This window comes from Nipponia nippon, unplaced genomic scaffold (assembly GCF_047370975.1).
Source record: "Nipponia nippon isolate SJK-2023a ecotype South Korea unplaced genomic scaffold, ASM4737097v1 scaffold_4, whole genome shotgun sequence".
NCBI lineage: Eukaryota > Metazoa > Chordata > Aves > Pelecaniformes > Threskiornithidae > Nipponia > Nipponia nippon.
Window position 1 is genome coordinate 51522343 of NW_028262358.1, and position 26377 is coordinate 51548719.

General features: G+C 37.9%; 1 protein-coding gene across 1 annotated transcript in view; it reads left to right on the top strand.

The window, feature by feature from the left end:
* PRKN (parkin RBR E3 ubiquitin protein ligase) overlaps nucleotides 1-26377 on the top strand; it is a 780164-nt gene that overhangs the window by 651873 nt on the left and 101914 nt on the right. The window contains exon 9 of the mRNA XM_087774081.1: nucleotides 11456-11605. Coding sequence (XP_087630207.1) covers nucleotides 11456-11605 — 150 coding nt within the window. The remainder of the gene's footprint in view (nucleotides 1-11455; nucleotides 11606-26377) is intronic.

Here is a 26377-nt window from a genome sequence, read left to right on the forward strand (position 1 = left end):
TTACAATTATATTCTGTCCCTACAAAAGCATTGTTATCGTGAGTCTACCGATGACCACAGTAGCTCTTCCTTGAAGTTAGCACACACTTTGACAGTTAGGGAAAAGTCAGTGCAAAGCCAAGGTAAAAAAAATTAAAATATATCTAAATGAAGAAAGAAAGGAATTTCAGGCAAAGTCCTTATTCACATGGCTATATAATTATTTCTTATATTTATTGAGTGATATATTTGCTTTTTAAAAAGATCTAACTTGTCTTTTTCTGTTATCATGCATACTGGACAGAAAAAAAATCATAATTAATTATAACACTGTTTTATTCAGACTGCTTACAATTTCAGTATTATCAACCAACATATATTTTCTTCCACTGCAAGCAACAGGCAAAAATGGCTTCATGTCCAATCTTGATTTATTTTTAAAATGCTTATATGTTTAAGGCCAGATTATAAAAGCAGAATGGACTATTGAGATAATCTGGTCTGATCTCCTTTAGAATACACATTACATGACTTTCTTGGATTAATTCTTGTTTAAACTGGAGTATATTGCCTAGAAAAACATTCATTCTTTGTTTACAAATCACTTGCAGACATTACATCCTATTATACCTCTGTCCTGGGTTCAGCTGGTATAAAATTAATTTTCCTCCTAGTCACTGGTATAGTGCTGTGTTTTGGGTTTAGTATGAAAATAATGTTGATAACACACTGATGTTTTAGTTGTTGCTAAGTAGTGCTTACACCAGTCAAGGACTTTTCAGCTTCCTGTGCTCTGCCAGGTGCACAAGAAGCTGGGAGGGGGCAAAGCCAGGACAGCTGACCCAGGCTGGTCAAAGGGCTATTCCATACCGTATGGCGTCATGCCCAGTACATAAAGCTGGAGGGAGTTGGCCTGGGGGTGGCGATTGCTGCTCAGGGATGGGCTGGGTGTTGGTCAGTGGGTGGTGAGCGGTTGCATCACTTGTTTTTCCTGGGTTTTGTTCCTCTCTTTCGCTCTGTTTTCCTTTTCATTACAAATTATTATTATTATTATTATTATTATTATTATTATTATTATTATTATTATTATTATTACAATATTTTAATTATTAAACTGTTCTTATCTAAACCCATGAGTTTTCTAACTTTTGCTCTTCAGATTGTCTCCCGCATCCCACTGTGGGGGGGGGGCGGGGTGAGCGAGCGGCTGTGTGGTGCTTGGTTGCTGACTGGGGTTAAAACATGACAACCTCTCAGTAGTGAAAGACAAAAAATTCCTAGCCTCTTTTCTTTCCACCACTCTACCAACACCAGTATGCTCCCTACATTTTGTATCTCCCATTCGTCAGTGTCCAGATCCTTTACATTTCCAATTCCATTTGTCCTGTCACAAGACAATAGGTGATCATCATCATAAAAAATTACTTCAACCTATGAATGAAAATCATAAAAATGCCGCTATACCCCTGAAGCAGGACTAAGAAAAATTGCTTACACGGCAAAAGGGAGTCTGTCAGTCAGACTGTCAGCTAAATATGTTTCAGACAGAATGAAGGAACCTTTCACTTTTAAGTGGACGTTCCCTCTGGAACTTGTGGGTTTCAGTTAAACCAGTGGCTGCCCAATAAGGAATACAATTTCCCTTCTAGAGATTTCTATTTATTCATCTAAGAGGTGCCTTAGTGCTTTTGTACATGGATGGACACAGCCCAGATTCAGCTCACAATCCCTCACACTGCTTTGCAGACAGAAATCTCATTCTGCAATTGTGGGTAATAGTTTGTTCCTAGAAAAATAACTTTACATTTGACTGTGCTGAAAAGTAAGTTGTTTGCTTAAACCCAGTTTACCAACAGTTCAGGTACCCCTGTAGCATGAACTTAACCGTCCATGTTACATGTTCATTACTTCCTCTCCTTAAATTGTTACAAGCTTTATCACTGATGTTCTATGTTCTTGGTTTTCCTGCAAGTCATTGATTAAAATTTTAGGTGGCATAAGGCCAAGAATACCTTCAGGACCTCTTTGGAAACACACTTCCTTAATAATGATTGCCCATTTACAATTATATTTTAGACATGCCGGGTAGCTAAGTTTTCATCCTCTTAATATATGGCATGTTAATTTCATATCACTGTAGATACTAATCAAAATGCCAGGCGGCAGCAAGACAAATGCCTTGGAGAAGACTGCTTCATCAACTCTCTTACCTTTGTCAACCAAATTTCAGTCAAATTAAAATCAAGCAACTGTTCCTAGTACAAAACCCTGGTCTCTACCTTTTGTTCATCGACTATTTGTTTCCTGTAAATACTGTCCATATACAACTTTTGTTGATGTCGTTAAGAGAGAAAGGTTTTGAGCACCTTGCAGGATCAAACTACTCAAAGGCATGTGTCTGCCTGTCTATCTGTCTATCCAAATAAAACGTTTCTTTATCTCAATGTAAGCGTTGAAGGAAAACTAATGCTGAGAAAAAAAGGCTTTGTGTTTAACTTGAAGCGTGAAAAGTTGCTGATTATGTTTCCTAAAATGAGTTCTATAATAATAAAACAGTTGTCCAAATAGTCAGATTTCTCGGTAGTCTCCTGGACATGAAAAACTCCCATGTCTTCTATTCCCTCAGGAACGTACATTATGGGAAATTCATTCTAACTGGAAAATCTGTCTTTTAAGGTTTAGTTGGTGGCAACAAGATAGTTTTTAAAACAGGAATTGTTTTTAGACCTTATGGAAAGAGGTAATCATAGTCTGTGTGGTGAAATAGAAGACTACAAGCTTCCCTGGTACATAATAGTCATTGTGGATAACTAACTTACCACATAAAACCGGCTTCCAGAGTGATTGGCTTAATATGCAACAAAAATACATTTAGCAACAGATTGCTACCTGACTTGATACTTGACACTTTGAGAAGGTGCCAGAGTCTGACCCAGAAAAGTCTCCAAAAGCAGCTTTGACTGGTTTGTTTTGGACCTCCTTCTCACAGACTCTCCCAGTACACAAAGGTCTGTACAAGGCAAAGAGAGTCTCCTGGACATGCAGCCCCAGGAAGGGTAAAACCTGAAGCTTTCTAATCGTCCTTAGCTCTGTTGAGCTTTTACTTGCAATTTGATCTCACTGTTCATAACCCATCATTTTCCCCTAGCATAATGGATGCAGTCCAACCTGCTGGCTAACTGCTTCACTTCATAGGTACCTGAGATACACTCAGAATTAGGATGAAAGATTTATTAACTGGGGAGCTATTGAAAAATAGCACAATATAAGAAAGTTAGTCTCCTGCAGTAGCCATTTGCCCTGTCAGGCTGGCTGTCTCTGCAAGTAAATGCAAATGGTTCTACACGTGGTGATAGTACAAGCTACTTACAAAAATATGTTAAACATGCACTAAATATGGGCTCTGTCCAAATACAGTGGAAGACGGGTAATTCAACAAGCCAATGCCAGAGACAGCAGAGAGAACGCTAATTCAGACCTACACACTGCAATATATCAACATAGCAAGATGACTTGCAGTGAACTCTTATGGAGTCTCCCTAATGACTCTCCAAAAAACTTCCCTCTTCTCCCCAAAGTGATAAAAAAAACTTGTTTAATTGTTTAAATGGAATATTGTGATTCATGAATAAAATATTTGAAAACAAATAACACAAGAGCAATCTGCTGCTATACCTGAGTGCCCCCAACAGGTCACAGCACAGATGAAGCAGATGACATGCTAGCGGCAGGAAAAGAAGCTGCTAAGTAATGTATAGCTGCGTTTCTCTGCTATATCATCTGCTCTGACAACTTTGCAGAATGTATTGGCCAGTTTCTTGATATTTTGACAGAGGAATGATCAATTTCAACAGATCTCTCCTATCAGCTGCTACTTCAACTCATATCACTGCTCACTTTTTCTTTAGAAATGTTGTGGGCGTTTATATCCCTGGAATCTGAGCAAGCCTGAATGGGGACACTCTTTTTTTTTTTTTTTCTCTCCACATTTCCTTGCCAGTTGGGGAAAACTTATGCAAAGGAATACCCTGTTTTGAAAATCTGCAGATGCACATCCCCATGCTGTTCAAGGTGGTGTAGGCGTGTGCTACGTTTTGCTGTGAGCTGTAACTTTATGGAAATCTAGTATTAAAAGAACCCAGTGTTGACAGAAAGAATTTAACACTAATTGAGGTTTTAAAGGAATTTGTATACAATACATGTGTGTGGCAAGGGGAAAGTCCTTTTGATTTTTTTTCTTTTTTGCTTGCAATACTTGCTAGAGGAATTTTTAAGTATATGCTACAGAATATTAATGTAAAGTCAGTATTAAACTAATTGATATACATTTACCCATTCAGGCAAAAGTAATGTCATGTGACACTTCTAATTAATCAGCTGAGTTTAGTGCAGGAAACTATCAAATATGATCAACAAAATGCTTCTGAAGTATTTGTGGGTCAAGATTTTTTGATAACTACACTCAGAAAAAAAGCAAGCTATCTCTCAATAATTCACATGCAGTTAAAAAAAAAGAATAAATTTTCACTAAATAATTTCTGCAGTTCATAATTCCTAAGCCAGAGCTATTTTGTTAGTATTCTCAAATCAGTATCTTTATGAGTATACTTCTTTGCAGCTCTGTGCTTTCCCACCCAGTCCCCTGGCTTCAGCTACTACTCAATGTGAGTGATACCTACCCACATCTCTCAGTTTCTTCCACTTTTCTGTCTAATATCTGATTTCTGTCCATCTCATTTGGCTCACCTTTTGGATTTGTCATCACCATCCCATCAGTCTCTCTGAAACTGAGCTACTGCATTTAACTCCTGATCCTCTTTACACTACCCTTTTTATAGCTGGAACTACACAACAAACTTTACACTCTTACAATTTCACATGACCAGTGATGTGCCTCTCTTTTCTTCCTACGCTATATCTGCTTTGAATGTCTCCTAACCGCCTTCTTCCCTGACTTCAGAGGTAATTGGAATCTATGTGAGTACCTCAGCTTTGTCTCTCCTGGATTATCGGAACTTTATTCTCTTTGAGTTCTTGTCATAGGCAGGGCATCTCTACTTTCTTAAACCTTTTTTAACTTCTTGTCTGTGCGCTAGACAAGTAAAAGTAATTAATTTCTGGTTCAACAGCTGAAATAAAAAATGAGGGGAAAGAAAGGAGAAAGTACTTGTGATCAAAAATTATTTAAAGGATATTCTTTTCCTGTCAAAACCAAAAAAATATGTCATTTTGTGTAGAACCCAAATTTCCATTTGTTTACTTCTCTGTAACCACTATGAACCACCAATGAAAAACTTGAGTGCTTCTTAAAATAGAGGAATTCTCTTCCAACCAGTTTTTATTAAATTCAGACAGAGGATTTGAACCCCAGTGTTCAGGGTCTCAGGTGGATGTAAAAGATGGGACTTCTTCCATCCCTGGGATGACTTTGTTCTGCTTTCACGGAATATGCATACAGTCACTCTTGTGATCTGAGAAGTGGAATTCCTGGGAGCCAGTATCTGCTTCAGTGAATCTCAGTTGCACAATTTGCAACAGCATCAACTGAAAGATTTCCTTGCATCAGGTACAGTCTTGGTGGTTGTTACTTGTAGGGAAGAAAGGAATGTGGATTTGAGCTCCACAAGGGTCAGAAGGAACTGAATGTTTATCTTCAGCATTCAGTCTATTTCAACTGATCCCACAAATACCTGCTGGAAGATCACGAATTTCCAATAGCTTGTAAATACGGTGCCAAGCCATACACTGTGCTTAGTCCACTTTCTTCATTGCATCATATTGCCTCTCATATATTCAGTTTAATTTCCAATACAACCTGCTCCTGTGTCCTCTCTTCTCAGTATTCTTTATTTTCTATTTTCATATTCCTCACCTTGTGCTTTCTTTCTTATCATTCTGCAAACTTCAGTCTTTCCTTTCTTTCCCCCTCTCTACACCAGTTTAATTTCATCCATGAATTGTGTTGCATTGGTCCTGTCAGGGGTTTCTTATCTAAGTATTTTCTTGAGACTGCCTCACCCAATTTTCCATGACTCTCCAAAGTCAGGCAAAGTCCAGCCCTCTAGAAGGTGGTTCTCCTTCTGGTCTCCCTTGTGGTGCTCCTGTGGGAACAAGAAGGAGCTGATGCTCTGAACTTGCTCTTCATGTCCTACCACTGGCCAGCAGAGGAGCCCAGTAATTCAGGAAAAATAAAGAGTGCTCCATGGAAAGCCATGTCAGTCTGTCTCTTTTTAATCTATATTTCAGGTGACCCTTTTGTAAGTATTTTTACTAGTCCAATGAGTATTAAGGGGTTTGTACTTTAAGTTGCTTAATTACATTATGGAACTAATTCTTTTTTTTTTTTTTTTGGGGGGGGGGGGGGATGTGTATAATACGTATAAATAAAGTGCTTAGTCTACATTATGGACTAATAGCCTCCACAATCTAATTTTGAAACACACAGATGGTTATTTGATTTATAGGAGCAGTAAAAACAATCTGACTCCAGAAAGTAGATTTTCTTTCCTCTGAGACCGTTACATGCAGTTAAAAGAAACAAGTAATCGAATTACCTTTCAGAAATTAGAAATTTTGGCTTTACATCTAATGTTAAACTTTTGTCCAAAGTTCCCTGCGAGGCTACTACTGAGCAGATGCTTTTAGGTATGAGGAAAAAAGGGAAAACAAAGAAAACTCTAGCCAAAGAATAAAAGCAAAATTAAAATAGCACAAAGCACATGTGCTGTGGCAGGAGACACTGGAATAGATGATCTTTTATGGTCCCTTCCAACCCAAACCGTTCTATTATTCTATTATATTAAAGCATAACTTGCAAATTAAATAACATGGCAAGGAATCGCTGTGGTCACAAAGTGTATTTTGCAAGAGTTTTGTGCATCAAGGTGCATTTCAGTTTTGTCTTAGTATCTGAATCTCAATGTAACTGAAAAGACTCAATCTGTAGTTAAACCTGTTTTATTCCTGTGTCAGCCCAATGATTTCATTTATATTACCTTTGATTTACAACATCAAATGATTGAATTTCCACTGGTTGAAAACCCGGTATCATTCTAAGACTCAAGGGAAGCCATCCCAATCTGGAAAGTGGGGATCAGGGAATAAATGGTTGCAATTATCCAACCTCCGTGTCTATGTCATACTATAATTTATAATAATTTATAAAAATCATTTCTAAAGGCCCTGACAAGTCTTTACGAGCAAAGCTTGCATGGAAGAACTTCATGATATGGTTGAAATACCATAAGTAGAGCTGGGACTTTTTTTCACTCCAAATTTTATTCCATTAAAAGTATAGATTTGGGTTGACTGGGACAATTCACAAACTGAGGGAAAAGTTCATGACAGCATGCAGTTTTCAAAGAAAAAAGAATCAGAATGTTTTACGACTACCTTGTTCATACACCTTTAGCTGTCTTAGCACTAGTGGTTTGGAGTAAATAATATTTTTAAAGCCTTTTTTTTTTTTTTCAAATAAGCATTGAAATATATGGTTCTATGGTGAATCCGGCAACTATTTACCTACCTGTATTTCTGCGGACCTTATTACAGTAGCATATAAATGCTTGACATGCTTTGCTCAAAAGCTGATTTCTAGCAGCAGTAGATGGCTGGTGATTTCTGTGTAATTTTATGCCCCCATTACCATAGTATTTCATGTCCTCATGACTATTAATGGATTTTGCCTCTTAACACTACAGTGAAATCAGCAAGTATCATTCTCCCTCTTTGCAAATGGGGAACTGATGAGAAGCATAGATTAAGTGACTTACGTGAAAACCACAGGAAGGCTGTGCTGCTGCCAGGAATTGAAATCAGGTGCCATGGATGCCAGTTCAGTCAAGTTCCCCATATATTAAACTTTGTAAGAGATTTTTCCTAAAAATAATTGGAGATATTTTTCCTCCTTGTAGCATGCAGAACTGTTTTACACGTGATGAGTGCATCTCTAAATTGGAGGTACATTGATAATAATTGAGTAATAGATATTATGAAATATTTTGAATGTACAGAAGAGTTAAGTTCATCTTTTAATGACAGCTCTTTATGTGTTACATGTCTAGCATAAGTTAGTTTTCTCAGCTTCAACTGTAGCACTTCCACAGGGTGATTCATTCTACGTATCTTAGACGTTGCATGTAAGTCAGGATAAATTCCCTACTTGGGATCTTGTTTCTTCTCATTCAATATATTTGGAGCCTGTATGAGTTGTTTAGGTTAGATGTTTAATTTTTGAAGGGCTAAAATTGTGTGAGGTGGTTCACTGTCTAAGCTATTTAGGTACGTAAACCTTGGATTCAAAAATAGCTTAGGCCTGGTGACTTAGGAGCAAAATTATTGGAACTGAAGCACCTACTGTGGGAGTCACCTAATTTCAGGTGTCAATATCTAGCAAATTGTCTGATCTCTCTTTATAGATAATAGAACAGGGCACTCCAGGACTCAGTTCTTCTCATGCTAATGTACAAATCTAAAAGAGAAAAGATGAAATGCGTCGTAGTTCTGCTGTTAATTATAAAAGGAGTCTAAGCAACTAGTGCAACTGTAGGCATCATCACTGCCCAAATCCAAACTAAAATGAACCTTAGTTTAAATCTCCAGTTGAGAATAAGAGGCAAAGGAAACCAGTGGTGGTTGTCTGCTGAAATATCCATAAGTATCTCATCCAGACATGTGATCAAAAATGCATCACAGGGTCCAAAGACATTTGAGGGCTTTTGAAAATTGACTTGCTTTAAGCATGTTCATTGCATCGGTACTGTGTGATATGTATAGCTGTGGTATATAGGAAAAAGGCTAATAATAATCTGTTGCTATATGCAAATAGTTAATTAATAATTCATGAGTAAGTGTGTTGGTCCTTTACAAGCCTTTTATAAATGCACCTTTAGTGTAAAGTGAGTAATTTTGTTTTGGGCTCCAGAATACAGCATATAAATCCACATATGTTATGTATGACTGTGTTATGCCAGCAAACATATATATCTTCTGCTACTACATGTTTTAGTTGGTTGCTGAGTTTTAAGTGAGCTAGTGAAAGGCACATGAAAAAAGAAATTGGAAAATGACATCTTATAAATGTATCTGGACTTTGAAGGTAGAAAACAGGCTGGTAACTAGATGTCAAGATGTGCAAACGCATTTAGTAGGATCTTTCCTGTCTTCAAATTGATCATTTGTTTGGCTTTTATAGTGTGAAAATCACTGATGACAGTGCTGTACTGATTTGGCATGAGTCCTGTGCTGAACCAGTATAAACTGTTGAATTGGTTGGACAGAATACAACGGCTTTATCCACTTTGCCAGTAGGTGGACTGGACATTGCTTTCTGTAACTTTCTCTAACAAGACAGATTGATTCCCATCTTACCTATATTCCATTTTTGTGTATCAAAAAAAAAAAAAAAAAGAGAGGAGACAGGAGGAATCTTTCCATGCCCTTTTATGCTAAGTTAATGACTGGAAAGCATATCTTTTCTTTCAGCTGAGAATTTATAATGGAAATGCTGACAGAATCTCAGCTACGGTGTCACTAGTGTTTGCCTCCGTAATGAGAAGCTGCTAATAATCCCACATCCAGCACAATGTTCCCTCTAAACAGGGTAAGACAATCGCCGTCCTCACCTTCAGGTCCAGTCTCTGCCCTGAAGAAAAATCAGATCAGCAGAGAGTTTTGCAGCTGTGGTTACCTGTATTTCTGCTCAAGGCCAGCAGAACAGGTCAGAGCACTCAGCATGTATTTAGCATGAGGATCACAAACTTTACTGAAAATTGACAGAGTCCAACCTTAAATATTTATGCCATTACTCTAGGTTTGAGCATAATAATAACATAGGAAAACACCAGTTGACTTGTTGAGCCCCAGCCTCAAGGAGACTTTGCAGACATGTCTTGTACATTTCTCAAAATACTGGTATCTTCCAGATCCAAGATCCTTAATTCAGGATTTCTGCCTGCCATTCATATACTCAGTGGTGTTTTGAAGGCTTTCTTTCCTTTTGGATTTTGCTTTTCTTTTGAGGGGGAGTTTGGAATTTTTTTTAATTGACAAAGGTGGATACTTTCAGTTTGGTAAACTTTATTTTTTTCTGGGATGCAACACTTTCATGTCTATATATTAGGGTGTTTTAAAAAGTCATATACTATTTTTAAAAAGCCAGTGTAACTTTATATGTTATGGCAACATTTGCAGAAGAATCTTTTTAAATGTACACAGAAAACATTCAGTGAAGCCCTGGTCTTTGTAATTTAAAATTCTTCTTTGTATCCTTTGCGTATGAGGTTTTGGTCCTATTTCTTCGTTTTCCTTGTGGGATTTCTTTGGAGAGGGGTGCAGATGGGGAAGATAATTTTTTGTTTGTTATCCCCTCCAAAAAAAGGGAACAGGATTTTCATGAGCAGTTATGAGAGAAAAGTTTATGAATACTGTTGTGAGTGCTATAACATAAAGTTTTGTTCCTTTAGCATACCATAAAGTCATTCTGCTTGCAGAGAAAATTCATACTACTACCTTCTTCTCTGGCATTTTGGATTTTCCTGGTTTCTTTGGAGCTGTTAGGACCAAATGCTTTCATTTATTTCACTCTACAGTAGACCAGATTTATAGGCGAATCTGAAGCCTGGTTTACAAAGGTTATATAGCCACTAGTGTGGAACTGCACCAACACAGAACTCTAGAGCGGATGTGATTTACATGTACGCAGCATGATTTGTACTTGCTCAGCTTAACTCCATCTGAAAGCGGGCTAAGTTAGACCAGGGAAAGTTATTGCAATGGCATCAGTCATTTTAGAGTGGGCATTTTTGTCAGTGAGGATACAGTGAGCATGTTATTCAATATTGCTGTGTGTCTATGCCTCCATCATTAAAATGGAGGCATTTCCATAGCCTTTTAGGCTATCAGGATGGAACTAGATGAAAACTGCAAAAACTAAGAAAATTTCCTGGGAGACCCTGGAAAAAACTACACCTAACATTGAAATAGGTGTATATCAGAGAATTATTTTGCCAATCAGTTTCATGAAATTTATTTTGAAAATAAAGTTGGCTGGGCAATTTTTTACAACCCTTGAACTCCAAAACATTATACTGTACTTCTGCCAGTAGATCCTTGGAGGGTTTTGTGGGTTTCTTTTCAATCTGTATATAGCATTTATCAGTATCTGTTGTTGGATTATATTTATGATGTTTACAGTAACTTTTTTATAGCAATATAAGAGTTCTTGAGGTTACTTACAGAAACAGTCTGGTGGTGAAAATGATAGCTGCAAGTCAGAGAATGATGCATGTGATGTGAGCTGGAGGGGAGTGACACCCCATTTAACGACACTGCGAAATTTTAGGCTTTTGACAAATAACCTGAACTTGGCATGCAAGACATTAGAACAGTTCATTATGTGGGATAGATTCAAGCTCAAAGTTTGTGGGGGTTTTTTTGTGTGCCGTTGGAAGTTTAACACCAGTCTGTTTTATTGTAGTACAACCGCTATCAGCGCTATGGGGCCGAGGAGTGCGTGCTGCAGATGGGAGGAGTGCTGTGTCCAACTCCCGGCTGTGGAGCAGGTTTGCTTCCTGAACCAGGAGTGAGGAAAATTGTATGTGAACCAGGCAATGGAATAGGCTGTGGGGTAAGAAAATTCATTTTCCTACTAGTGGTGTGGGAAACAATTGATATTGTATGATGTTAGAATAAGGGGGGAAGTGGTTTTTTTCCTTTTCGATCAGTGACCCTGAATTGCCCTTCATACCAGAGTGGGATACTGTAGCTCAATATACATTTTAAATATAGCACCATGGCTTAGGAATGATGACTTCATCGTGTAAACTATGTCCATTCCAGAATTCTTTGCTTTATTTGGTTTAAGAAGTTGCTGAGTAGATACAGTAAGAAATTGAACTGTGCAAATGACAATCCAAATGCACTTTGACTTCTTTCTTCTAGCACTCAGCAAAAACAAACAGGATCTTGAGCAAACCATTCATTATTAGTAGCACCAACTTTCTTTATAAGTCGTAGAAAAAGGAGAGAGAATGACCAGTCTGTGGTGCTGTAGTGACATTGGTTATGCATTTTAAGATACATGATGAAAAGAAATAGAGAAATATTTTTATTTTCTCATAAAAATTGTTTTTAAGCAGGGGGACTGCACAATTAATGGTGAATTTCTGGAAAACAAAAACAGATGATAATTGAAAATGTTTTTGTGAAGAGGTTAAATCATATGGATCAGTGATTTTTTGAGGGAAGTGAAATATGTAGAGAGAAATCTCTATATAAAACAACTTATTAAATGTTAGGTCAGAGTGACTAACTGATGTTTGTACTAAGTGACTTTTTCCATGGTCAGTATTATTACCAAATTCCATGCAGGCTATGAGAGAAGAGAAAATATCTATATTTATAAAATATTATCATGCTCTTGCTGTTGTCTTTCTTGTGGAAAATGCACTTTTTATTGCAGTTTTGATGTTGCCCAAACTGTTACCATGAAGAATAATTGTTTGCCGAACTAGGAAGTTGCAGTAACTTGTCTTCTGTGAGTAGGTTAGCATCTGTCGACCTTGGTAAAACTTCCTATCTGTCCATGCAGTGGTGCATGTAAAACAGAGTACTCCCCAGACTCACTGAGCAGACATAGGGTTATAAAATAAAGCAGAAGGTGGGAAAGTAATAAGAAACAAGACCAAGTAAACAAAAAGAAATGCCTCTGGATTAACTATTAGGGATTGGTTAAAAAAGGTAAAATCACAAATAATTTTTACTCTGCTCTCTGCCTTGATGTGATGAAAATCAAACTGTTTTGCAGCTTCATTCATCATCATTCTGAATCTGCAAATGCCCTGTAAATAAAGTGTACATAGCATAAAGGATTGATGTATTGCCTGGTTTAACAAACTGCTCTGTTTCCTTTTATGGACTTGGTGCTGTGCTTGCTAGTGACCAGATCTGCAGCTTTGAGTTTAACCTCACCCTTTGTTTTGGATTATGTGATGTCTTGAACATTAAGGGGTACAATTCACTGAGGCTGAAATGAGAAGAAAGAGGCTGGTCTGCAAGCCAAATTTTGGTAGCATTAAGGCCCTCCCTCAGAATCTATAAAGGAACAGGGTGAAAATACATGTCTGAATCTTTCTTTGCACCCTGACAAATGATAACCTCAAGGAAGATTTGACACAGATTTCCTGTGGTGAGGGTCCTAGCACTGAAGTCAGCTGCTGGTGAGAAAGCTGGCTGAAGGTAACGATCCACCTGCAAGGGCACCAAGACAGTTAGGAAAGCTATTTATTTCTACTCTGTTTTCTGTAGTCACTTTGAGTGTTTTCTGTTCAGAAAGTTAAACTATGGTGGGTTTTTTCCTAGACAAAACTTAGCCTTTTTTAGTGTGAAGGCCTTTCACTCTTCTTTGTGGAATCCAGGAACATCCACTTCAGAGCTCTGGGTTCTCTCACAAGTGTACACAATGATTTACAAGCTCAAAGAAAGGCCCAAGATGAAGAACACCCCTTTTGTCCATCCAAATAAAGGTAGCAAAAGATGCCTTGCAATACTTACCTGTACAGCTTAGGTCAGAGACTCATGCCTTGTTGAAGCCAGTAAGCAAAGAAGTAAGGAAGGCAGCGTGAATCTGGAGATTCTCTATGAATATCTATGTCATCCTTTAGAATCATAGAATCGTTTAGGTTGGAAAAGACCTTTAAGATCATCGAGTCCAACCGTTAGCGTAACACTGCCAAGTCCACCACTAAACCATGTCCTCGAGCACCACATCTACACATCTTTTATATACCTCCAGGGACCCAACCACTTCCCTGGGCAGCCTGTTCCAGTGCCTGACTACCCTTTCAGTGAAGAAGTTTTTCCTAATATCCAACCTAAACTTCCCCTGGCGCAGCTTGAGGCCGTTTCCTCTCGTCCTGTCACTTGTTACTAGGGAGAAGAGGCCGACCCCCACCTCGCTACAGCCTCCTTTCAGGTAGTTGTAGAGAGCAATAAGGTCTCCCCTCAGCCTCCTCTTCTCCAGACTAAACAACCCCAGTTCCCTCAGTCGCTGCTCATAAGACTTGTGCTCTAGACCCTTCACCAGCTTCGCTGCCCTTCTCTGGACATGCTCCAGCACCTCAAGTTGTACTTTAGATATGCAGAGTCTCTTTTGGGGTATTTGGACCTCTGTCTTTGAGTAAAGTTCAGAGTTGATAACATATTGCTAACAGCAGAAGTTATATCTGACATCAATGGTCTGTTATTCACCCAAAAGCCCTTGTAAAGAAATAGTTGTCTACTGCACAGAAGAAACTGATGGTTCAGGTCTGAATTGCAGTATAAGGGTAGCTAACAACTGTCAAGTAGATGAGGATTTTGATTTATTGATTAAATGGATCAAGGGAGGGAGGAGGGATAGGTTTTCAAGAGAAAGTTGAGACAATAAAATGAACAGGTAACTGAGCCAGGCTAGGATACAAACATTTTGCCGTCCTCAGTTGCTTTCTCTGGTATGTGAAATGAGGAACTAGAATCTCTTTTTGTAAAGTCATTGCTATCAGTGTCAAAGCTAAATGTGAGTCTCCGAGAGAGTGCTCTTAATTTGCTAAAAGGGCCTTTGGGAAAGTTAAAGATGGTGGATTTTGCTTTGTCTCAGGAAATTTGGAAACAACAATATGTGGGGCCGAGAGATGGCCTGGTAAATATGTAGACAGAACTGTACCAAAAAGGTGAGTAGAGAGGTTTAAATTTAAGCATCCCCATATGTACCCTCTGTAGTCAGGCACTGCTATCTATTCAGGCTTTCAGGCAAAGAAATAGGACAAGAAGAGAGATTTATTTTGACTTGAAAAGTAGCATGCAGATATCTTTTTAATGATTATGAATAGTCCTCACCCAAAGCCACATTGTGGTACCACTGACTGACCTCACTCTTGCCTAATCTTTCATATTTTTTATCATTAGCCATAAATATATTAATCGATTTACCAAGATATTACCATTATACACTGTTGTTCTACCTTCATCACTATGCATCAGACCTATGTTACTAACTTTTATTGCTCAGATATAAAATGTTGACATATTTAATATGAGAAAACAGCAACAAAACATAGAAGACAGTACATATTGTACCAGCTGGCCTGGGTACAGGAAGAGCAGTGGTAATCAAGCCATACAAAAGCTCTATGAATAAAACATTTTTGTCTTGTTTTATATTATACTGGCATATTATTTCCTACATATTAAAGAAAAGTTTGAAGTTAAAAGCAGGTTAGAATGGAACTTCAAAAGGGACTATACTACTTCTTTATTAAAAAGTATGCCTTGGTTTATACACATACAGCTCATCTGTCTTGCAAAACGTCCACTGTCAATATCTTTCAGTGGGATGATAACTGACTAATGTGTGATCACATCCCAGCCCTTGCTCCACAACTGTATAAACATTTTGCAGCATGAAAGGAGGCTGTAGCGAGGTGGGGGTTGGTCTCTTCTTCCTAGTAACAAGTGACAGGACGAGAGGAAACGGCCTCAAGCAGCGCCAGGGGAAGTTTAGGTTGGATATTGGGAAAAACTTCTTCACCGAGAGGGTAGTCAGGCACTGGAACAGGCTGCCCAGGGAAGTGGTTGAGTCCCCATCCCTGGAGGTATTTAAAAGACAGGTAGACGTGGTGCTTAGGGACATGGTTTAGTGGTGGACTTGGCAGTGCTAGGTTAACAGTTGGACTCGGTGATCTTAAGGGTCTTTTCCAACCTTAACGATTCTATGGTTCTGTGATTCTATGAATATCAGGTGACCTGTCCCTTGGAAGGGGGTGAGATGGGAGATCAGGGGTAGTGGAGATAGAGCCTCTGTCTGTCTTTTCCCCTTGAGTTTACTCATTCCTAGCATAGTCTGTATAAGAAGAAGAATGTATTTCCAGAGATACTCTGTGGTTTGATAATCCCTTGCAGGGGGGCCTGACTCTTGAAGCTATAGCCAGGTTCATGGAGGTCCTGAGACCACTCTAAACTATCTTAAGGTCTCGGTGACAATTTAAATGGTCTTAGGAACAAGCTGTCATAATTGATGTTTTTCTGGCCCTTTATTCGGATCCCCTAATATGAAACTCTAGTCCGCAAGTGAGTACTCAACCTTAGTGTATTAAATGTGCAATGATAAAGGAGTTTTATAGCCTTGCAAAGGGAGCACAAAATTTGGGGTTATTTCACCTCTTTTACACCATATTTACTGTTCTGTAAGCATAATGCCATTGAAGAACATCAAGATTTCACAAAAGATGTGTTCCCTTCTAGGACAGGTGAAATTTTAAGGCTGCAGACTGCAAGAGGTCCCTGAAAAATCAATAGATATAAATACCATGTCTTCCTTATAAATAGAATTCCTAGGCTGTTATATTACGTAGAACAAAATCCCTAAGGCAATTTCACTCTTCCCAGCAATTTTTTCCCATTGATTTCTTCTTGCATTCTTCTTCCGTGGCTAAGGAAGCACATGTCAAAAGCAATTGCAACACATTTGTAGAATTAATAATTGTCTGCCTTTTCAGAAAGCTTAATAGAATAGAGGATACTCTAAGATAGTTACATGAGAAGTGCAATACACATTCCTGTCATTTGCAAAGCTCTTTTTTGTGGTTAATTATCTCCTGTTCATACGTTTCCTAGCATGCACATTTCATCTTCAGTGATGTCCTTGTTAAGCACAATAATATGCATGTAGGCAAACCCTGAGTAATTGGGAAAAACACTTTGTTTTGAGGAGACAAACCTGAATTATAAAAATTCCAAGCAACAAGTGCCTGTTCACTTAATTTTGATAATGCAACTGATGATTTTGTTAGTTGGGTGTGTCCTTCTAAACTTCTGGAGTGGGGTTGTTTATTTTAGGGGTTTATCTCGCTGTTGGAGTGCTATGTGAGTGCACTTATGCTCCCTCTGGGACCGGAACTAGCTCACAAACACTGGTTCAGAACTATTTCATATATATGAAAGTGCATAGTAGTTTGTAAGAGTACCCCAGTCTAGAAGTGAAAAGCAGTTTCTGCATCTGGCAGTTATGTCTTTTGTTGTAAAGTTCAGCTCTAATGCAATGTACTGTCATGATCAGCATGTACTTTCTTTGTGCAATTTCTGTCCCTCTTGTGTCTGATTTTGGCACATTATTTCGTATATATTGCATGATCAAAATGTTTGAGAGTCTGACTAACCTAAAAGACTTTATTCTGCAACAGAGATGTAGGTATAAATGTTTGGTTCAAGACGTGCTTTGCTGCTTCATTACTAGTACCAGGAAAATCTTGAATGTATATAAAGAGAAAATAGGCACCTTTTAAAATACTTCAAGATATAAAGATAGCAAAGATGAGTTGTGGTAATTCAAGACAATCTTTGAAGATATTTGCACTGAAAAAAATCTTTTTAATTTTATGATCAGATGAATAAAAGGTCATGGGTGAAGAAGGACTGTGTGCACAATGATCTGAATTTTTGTCTCAGTTTTAAGATGGAAGTGAAGGTTGAAGCAGGAGCAAAAATAAGAGGCTCTGAGGTTTTGAAAAACATAGGAATAATTCAGAAATGAAAAGACCTTGAGACCTTCATGTCATTTGCAAAACACTAAAATGGAAATAGGAGATAGCTGCTCTCTAGTACCTGTAGTAAAATTGAAGGGTTACTCTTTGTTATTACATTTCAGGTATCTGTCCTTGTTCCATATGTCATTAAATTTTTGCTTTTAAGAAAATTCACCAGAAAGGTATTACCATGGATAAGGTAATAGCTGAAGATATTGCTGAGATTAGGAAACCAACTCACAGCAGGAGTGTTTCATAATATCATATGGGGAGTTTTTTCAAGGGGAATGAAAATGAGACAGACATTTTCTATTATTGCTAAATGCTGAGTTGCTAGCATTGCGCCACAAGCTCTAAGCAGTAATCATGTATTGCTTTCTTCTATTGAGTGGGCACTCTAGCCTTTAGAAAGTGGAATTCCATCTTGTTGACACATTATGCTTCAGTAGCTAAGCAAGTTGTTTCATTGCTAAAATATGACAGGCTTTCTCAGGCTGACCAAAATTCTTTTTGGATTTGTAGTTTTTTTCTTGTAATCTTTTACGTGGTTTAAAATGAACTGTAAAAATATGGGGCTTTTTAAGATGTGGTAGAATGCTGATGTTTGAATAAAATGTTTACCCCAGAATAGCACTGTACAATTAACAAGCTATGTATTGCTGTCAAGGTGCATTGTTTCCATTGCCCATATCTTGCAGTGCTGCAATTCATTGATCTGGTGACCGATATGAAACTCACCTGTCAGCAGTGAGTGGATAAAACAATCTAGAGAATGTTTCCGTTATTAATAACATGGATCACATTAGTTCATAGGACTAGCAAAAGCAAAACAAATACTTTTTATAAGGAGAACAAATCAATTACTTGTGCTTTGCTCAATAGGTAGAAGAATAACTGCTTTTTCCTTTACCTCCCAAATCACTGAGAACTAGCTGGTAAAATAATGTTAGAAAACAACATGTGAGTCTTTTCAGCTCTAACTGAGCTAGAATTGAAACTTCATTAGTTTTGTCTGCTACATGTCCAGAATATTATGGGATGTCCCATATTATGTGATCAAATTCTGTATCCCTCTATTTATGTAGGGTATAACTTTTCCCTGATTTCTGCATCGTGCAGGCATCTGGAAAATGGCTGTTGTACACAAACATTGCAAATTTTATATTGAATGCGCAGTGCCTTCGGTGTTTTGGCTTGATTTATTATTCTGTGACTACATAGTACTTCACCATTTAAAATCTGTCATATGTGGTCTGAGAAAGAAGGAGCAAGGAGGTAGGGAAAAGAGGTAGTTACCTGATAAAGGGATGGAGGCTGCTGGTCTCTGTAATCTAGGCTGAGAACACAGATAGCAGAATAATGCAGTATTTGAGTCAGGGAGATTGTATTAGAGAAAACTAAGATAAAATCAAGTTCTTGCTTGTAAAGATAAGTCAAAACTGGACACGGACCTAGGAACTAGAGAGGATAAAGCTGGTCCCTATGAATGTAAGCCAGCTCACACTGGGATTTGTAAACTAATGTTTTGCAGAAGATAAATGGTCCCAATTTTACCTATTTGTGTGAAATAGGAATGAGCTAAAATTGCAAACATGAGAGACCTATTTTAAATTGAGGGCTGAGATAAAATAGGAGTCGGTTTTAAAATCACATTAGTAGTTGATTTTAGGATTTATCAACTAAATCTTAGTCCTTGTAAACTGCTAGATCAAACAGTCCCCTGGAAGGGAGCTAGGGATTTTCATATTAGAGATACGAAAGACTCAACTTTGTCACTCGTTCAATATTCAGATTCCAGAGCTGAAGCTACCTGGGCTTCAAATTTCTTGATCTGTGGAAAGAGAAGAACGACATTTTACAGTAGATGAAATGCAAAAATGTGCACAATTTAAAATATCCACAGCTTACTGTGAATTGATTTTAGCACATGGACTTGGAAAAACAGCTCCAAAAAAAGTACCTTGTCTGGTTGACTGTGATTCCTTTTCTTAGATACTGACTGAGTATATCATACTCTGATGCTCAGATCGGGATTAAACTATTACCAAATTTGAAGGAGAAGTCAAAATTTTCTCTCAGGTCTCATTGGCAGGGACTTGACATTCTGTGCCAAAGTTGGTGGACAAGCTGCATACCATCTCCAGGAATTCTGAGGGCATTTCTCACCTAGAAATTTGTTGTTATTTCAAGAGCCTCAGGCTTTGATGACATCTTTGTCTATTTTGGTCTATGCCTGTGGCACACTACAGTTTAGTCTCTCGACGACTGAAGTGCTCTTGTCTAATTAAAATAATTGGGCTCTGTGTAGCAGTATCTGGGTGATATTTAATGGCTTATGATGCTCAGGAGATTATATTAGATGAACTCATAATTCTGTCAAGCCTTAAATATAATGGAAGTTTATGACTGGAGAGGACTTGGAACTACTTTTTTCTTACTACTCCTCTCCTCTTCAACAAAGTGCCTAGAAATATGTCTGACAGTCAGGGGACAATGTTTTATCATTGCCTGTCAGGAAAGGCATGGAGTACAGCAACAGGAGAGAAGGAGAAATAAACTGTTTATAGGAATCTCCAGTTAATTCTGCATGTATGGGAAACTGAGCTCTGTCTTCTGACTTCATATTCTGCTTACGTACAGGGTGAGATTATTCTCCCTTTTATGACAGAAACAGTTTGCACATGATGGAAAAGTGTAGCCATTTTAAACCAAGCTGTGTTTCCTTCAGCTAATGGATTAAAAAATCCTGGTTCTAAGAGTCTGTCCTGGACCACTAAGAGGAGCCTGAGCTTTCCTGCTTATACAGTTTATACACTGACTGCAGCTTTATAACCGATAAGATGAATACAAATAAATTTGGAAATGAGCGGAACTAAGGGTTAATGGAAGATTTGGTATGAATAAACAGATCAATCACTGAGTCACTGGAGGGGGAACAATAACGCAATCAGCAGAGGATGTGCTGCTTGAGAATGGCAGCCACCGAGGGCAGGATTGTAATTGTGTAAGAGGCTTATTTGAGCAATCTTCTAAAAAATTTCTATATTTGAACAGGAAAGAGAAACACGGGATGAATGAAGAAAATCACTTATAAATGAAAAGGAAAATAAATATGAATCAAAGTAAGCTTGTTTATTGCCTTTCATATGAAGTTTCATATGAAGGCCTCCTGAGGCACTTTGGATTGTATTGTTGCGTTATTGTAAAATGCAAGAGCTGCTTAATCAATGAGAAACAATGGAGTAAAAAGATAGGGCCAGAACAATAAGATCTTTGATTAGAATGAATCTATTGACCGGCATTTGTAGCTTAGCCAGGGAAAAAATTCAAAGTTCTGGATGCTAAAGAAAAAACATCCTCATTATGTGTGTATAATTCTGGCCCATAGCCCAACTCAAAAGTAAATCACAAGGCTTATAAAGTGAGCAGCTCGCATAGATCCCAAAAAAGCATTGCCACAGGTTTTGTGGCACTTCTAGTCTTCGCATCATTGGATGTCAGAGTAAAAAAGTGCAATAGAGATTTGGGATCTAAGTCTATTCTGTGGAAGTACAAATATGGAAAGCAGCAGTTTGTGTCAGTTTGGAACTTATAAGTAATGACAGGTTTTTTTTTACTAATAGCAGTACCCAAACTAAAAATGTTTGCAATTTTTTATATTTCTCCATTAACTGGTCAAAGAAATGCCTGAAGAGTTTCTCAGCTTTACCTTGACTCTCTGAAATATGTAAAATCTCTGTTGGTCATCTAGGCTCTTGGTTCATTCTTTCAAGGCTACAGCAGCATTTTCCATGTGGAGGACATAAAATGATTGCTTACCGAGATTGTGAAACTCTTTGTGATGAAAAAAGGAATAGCACAAAATGCACAGTACAAGCATACCATAGGGAGGGGCCATAGAAAAGCTAGGGGTAGTGTGCATTAACACTTCCCTGAAGAACAACTTTTCTGTGAAGACAAACAAGAAGTTGTCTACAGCTTCCCAGTGCTCCTCTTGGGCTTACAGCTATATAGGATTTCTTACTGGACCTTTAAGCAAAAGCTCTTTCAGACACCTTTTTGTAATCACAACAGTGTGTCTGTGGAATGAAGCAAAGTGACTGCTTGTCTTTTCACCAGTACAAGAGAAATGTTTATTTTTCATTGCACGTGTTGCATTATTTCCATCTAATGTATAGAACCCGGATTGACTGGGCACTCTGTAATGCATCTGGTTGGGCTACGCTCCTTGAAGCATGGGAGGAAAATGGCATTAAACAGATTTAAAATATAACTAAATGTAATTTTCTTACAGAAAATAAACAGCTTTTAAAAATAATATTAAGTAGAACAGAGTTATTCTGAGATCAACTTTCCTCATCACTTCTACTTCAGTAAGGTATTTAATAATGATGTCACATGCAGAACTTTATTACTTCAAAACCATTTCAAAGAAATAGCAAAGACACCATTCCACAATCAAAGTTGATTTTGAAGTGCTGAAACAAAGCTGATTTTCAATTATCAGAATCAAAAAAAAGCACCTGAAAACTGTCTTGATTGCTGCAAAACTGCTATCTTTTCATGTTGGATAACTCAAAACAAATACATGATGCTTATGAAGCTTCAAACAAAAATCCATTTCTAACAAAGCAGAAGCAGAAAAAACCCTCAGCCTGTGTTGCGGTTTAACCCCAGCCGGCAGCTCAGCACCACCCAGCCACTCGCTCACTCCCCCCAGGTGGGATGGGGGAGAGAATCAGAAGCATAAAAGTGAGAAAACTCGTGGGTTGAGATAAAGACAGTTTCATAGGAAAAGCAAAAGCCATGCACGCAAACAAAGCAAAACAAGGAATTCATTCCCTACTTCCCATGGGCAGTCAGGTGTGCAGCCATCTCCAGGAAAGCAGGGCTCCATCATGTGTAATGGTTACTTGGGAAGACAAAACACCATCACTCCGAACGTCCCCCCCTTCTTTCTCCTTCCCCCAGCTTTATATGCTGAGCATGACGTCATACGGTGTGGAATATCCCTTTGGTCAGTCGGGGTCAGCTGTCCCAGCTGTGTCCCCTCCCCACTTCTTGTGCACCCCCAGCCTGCTTGCTGGTGGGGTGGGGTGAGAAGCAGAGGAAGGCCTTGACTCTGTGTCAGCACTGCTCAGCAGTAATGAAAACATCCCTGTATTATCCACACTGTTTCCAGCACAAATCCAAAACATAGCCCCATGCTAGCTACTGTGAAGAAAATTAACTCTATCCCAGCCAAAACCAGCACAGCCTGAAAGAGAATATCTGGGGAATGTTATAAGCTTGTGAAAGTGAGTTTAGAATAGAAGTTGCATCTCAGCCTTAACAATATTAAGGTCACTCAGCTGTAATAGAGGGAGTAAAGAAAATGTTCCAAAGTCAAGGGCAAAATACGAAAATAAAATAAAATGAAAATATAATGACCAAATTAAATAAAAGACATCCCTTACACAGTAAACTAATAATATTCTTAATGAAAAGCAAGGACATAGATTTGGAGAACAATGGTAACTGTAGTTCAGTGGGAAATAATAGAAAACCAGAATGCACTTTGTGCACACAAAACACCATGAGGGAGAAGAAAAGGGAAAATTCTGATAAGGATAATATAATATAACTGTGAATGGGGGCCTTGATTAAGGGCAGAAAATCATGGGTGGATAACCAAGTCTCAGTTAACTCTATTTTATCCCTATATTTCTCAAAAATTACATAATTCATACCACTCAATTATATTTTTTTTTCCAAAAGCTCTCACATTGAATTGCGTAACAATCACTACCATGACAGAAAATCTGTTCCACTGACACTTAAAAGACATAAGTGAAGAGATAAAGGGTAAGGTTTAAAGGTACTGGTGGCTCACTTGTTCAGACTAAGTGAGCAGTAAAATAGGCTGGTTAAGCTGGGCATTGTTTTGCATTAAGAAATATCAAATAGAAGTAGTATGTTTTGTACTTATCTCTGTCATTTTCTCTTTATGCCAGTGAAAATGCTCACATATGTAATACCAAGTAATGACAATGATAAGTCTCTTATGCACATCTGAAATGGTTATATTAAAAAAGGCTGGCTTTTAGGCCGCTAATCTAAAGCCAGTGCTTAATGTTAAATATAATCTGCAAATAAAAAATAGGCATCAGGCATGTTCTACAACACTATCATATATAAAGCAAGCTTGACAAGACTTTGTTTTCTACTTACTTTTCCCTTCAAACTAAAATGAATGTAAATTTTATTTCCTTACTTTGTTTAGGGAACTTCTTGTATGTCTCTTAAATGTGCTTTTTGAAATTTCTTAATCTTTATGATAAGAATGCTTATGTCAAAATCTTATTGAGCAGAGTAATTCTGAAAAAAAAAAGGTAGTTAGTTGAATATGCCTGTTGTTGGTATAGTCTTTTGTGACATTAAATCAGAAAACTAAAATCTTAAAAAATGCCAGAAGATCAAAACTGAAATCCACAAGCTCCCCACTGGAGATGGAGGAGGAATAAATAGGAAAATGAGGGCAACAAGGAAGCAGCCTTAAGGTGAGGTCTGAGAAGACCTGGTGGGATCTTACTGAGTATTCAAAACACTTAGAGGAGCACAAATATCTTCACTCCCTCTCTTGACTTGAAGAGTGAGATGCTGTTCCTGCATTTTGTGGGAACAGCCTGTAAGGAGACAACAGGAACATTAACTTGCCTCCTCTGCTGAGAGCCATGACTTTGTGTGAGGTGGTACCACACCTCTGGTGGCTTCCTTGGTCCCTAGTGAGCTGGTGGAGATGGAGAAAAACAGCTAGTGAAGTGGGGGTTTCTCCAGAAATCCCTAGCAGAGTCTGAAAATGCATATTCTGTAGGAAAACCTATAATTTATTAAATCCTTTGATGGGTGGGCCTGGCATAAAGGAGTAACTGTGTAGATTAGAGTATGTGTGCCTTGGCTGTGTGTATTCAGAATCATGGGAAACTGCCTGCCAAATCTGTGTGTGAATGAAGATGGAATTGGGATGGTTGTATCGTGAACCATGTCTAGAGATTGTGGTGCGTAGGTGTGAAAGGAGCAGTGGGGTGCCTACAAGTGTGTGCAGAGTGAGTGGGCTATTAAGAGGATGAAAGCTTTAAATGTACAAGCTCTGGATGTACAAAGAACAGCCCAGCCACATGACCATCGTATTTTGCATGAGTTCCTGATCATTGCAGACTTTTTATGCAAATGTATATTTATTAGAACCTACCCAATTTTGTGTTTTCAAGTATCTACAGTTATCATATTTTAAAATCCTTTACGCTGACAGGAAGCTTTTTCTGGACGTGAAGTAATTACCTAAAGTTATTCAGGGAAGTGTTTCAGATTTGATGATATAGAAAAAAATGTGCCTGCCAGACAGTAGCATTGCACTGAGGTAGTAACTCACCATATCCTCATATCAGAGAAGTGAAAACAACTGCTTATTGGTGAGTTAAATAAATCAAAGAGGAAATAAATTTAGCAATAAATGTACAATACAATAATAGCTTTTATATGTTGCTGTGGTTCTCACCAGTGGTGTTTTCATAATATGCATCACAAGCTTTCACTGTTTAGGGAAACACATTAGTGTTTTTGAATTGTTTTTATTATAAGCCATGCAAATAGTGTTTGTCCCAGTGGGACGTGACATTAATTATTAGCAAAAGATCTCTTACATGACTTCAGTCAACAGAGAGTGAACAGTTCAATCTTTATTTTCAGAGTGCGACATATAACTGTTCAAAACTGCATTAAAAACATTTAACCCATGCAGAGTATTCCTGCTGAAGAAATGACACATGGCAGAAATAAATTGCCCTAATAACATCTGCAGATGTTTTGTGATTGCAAAAAATGTTATCTGTGTAATTCAAACATGTTCCCCTTCATTATGTTTCAGGAAAAAAATGGTATTTAATTTCTTTCATATGGATGGGCAGTGGTCAACTCCTGAAATAAAAGAGTTTGATTCTTTTAGAGATGAAATTTTTTAGAATAAGTCCCCTAGACAAAAGCAAACAAAAAAATCAATCAAACAAAACATACTTCTGCAAGTGAAGCAAGAGGAACACCGTGACTTCTGGAAAGTAGCAATAAGCAAACTTGGGTAATGGTTAAGAAATCAATTCTAACCAGAGAAAGGGAGCTTACAATTCAGTAAAGAAATCATATTAAGGGCACAATGGTAAATGATCTCAATGTAAAGGAGGACTAGGAAGGGTAAGGAAAGACCCACTTGCTTGAATAATGACTGTTTCTATGACCTGAAAAGTAAGAAAGACGTGCATAAAAAATTTAAGTAGGTTGTATCACTAGGAACAGATATAGAAACAGAAAACATGAAGGGACAAAATCAGAAAGTGCAAGACCTGAAATAAAATACTTTAAAGTCTGCCAAAGAATATTCAGAAAGATTTCATAAAGAAGTAATAGAAATAGTAACATGAAAGATCAAGGAAGCTGTTGGTTGGCTTCTCATGGGAGAGGAAAATGTATCATTAAACAGCTCCAAGAAGGCAAAAGTGTTTATTTTTTTGTTTCAATCTTAATTTAAAAGGTCAAACCTGCTCAGATGGCTAGCAGAGCTAAACCCAGTGAAACAGAATTAAAAATACGAGCTATAGTGGGGAAAGGACAGGATAGAGACATGTTTTCAAATCAGCTGAGCCTGATTAAGATCTTCCTGTGGGAATGGCTGAAGAAAAAACAGAACATTAATGGCCACTTCTAAGAATATGGGTAGGGAAGATTTTGAAAAAGGCAAAAACATGAAGTCTACGTCTAAGAAGAGGAAAAAAGGGAACCTGAGAATTATAGACCATTAAGTTTAACTT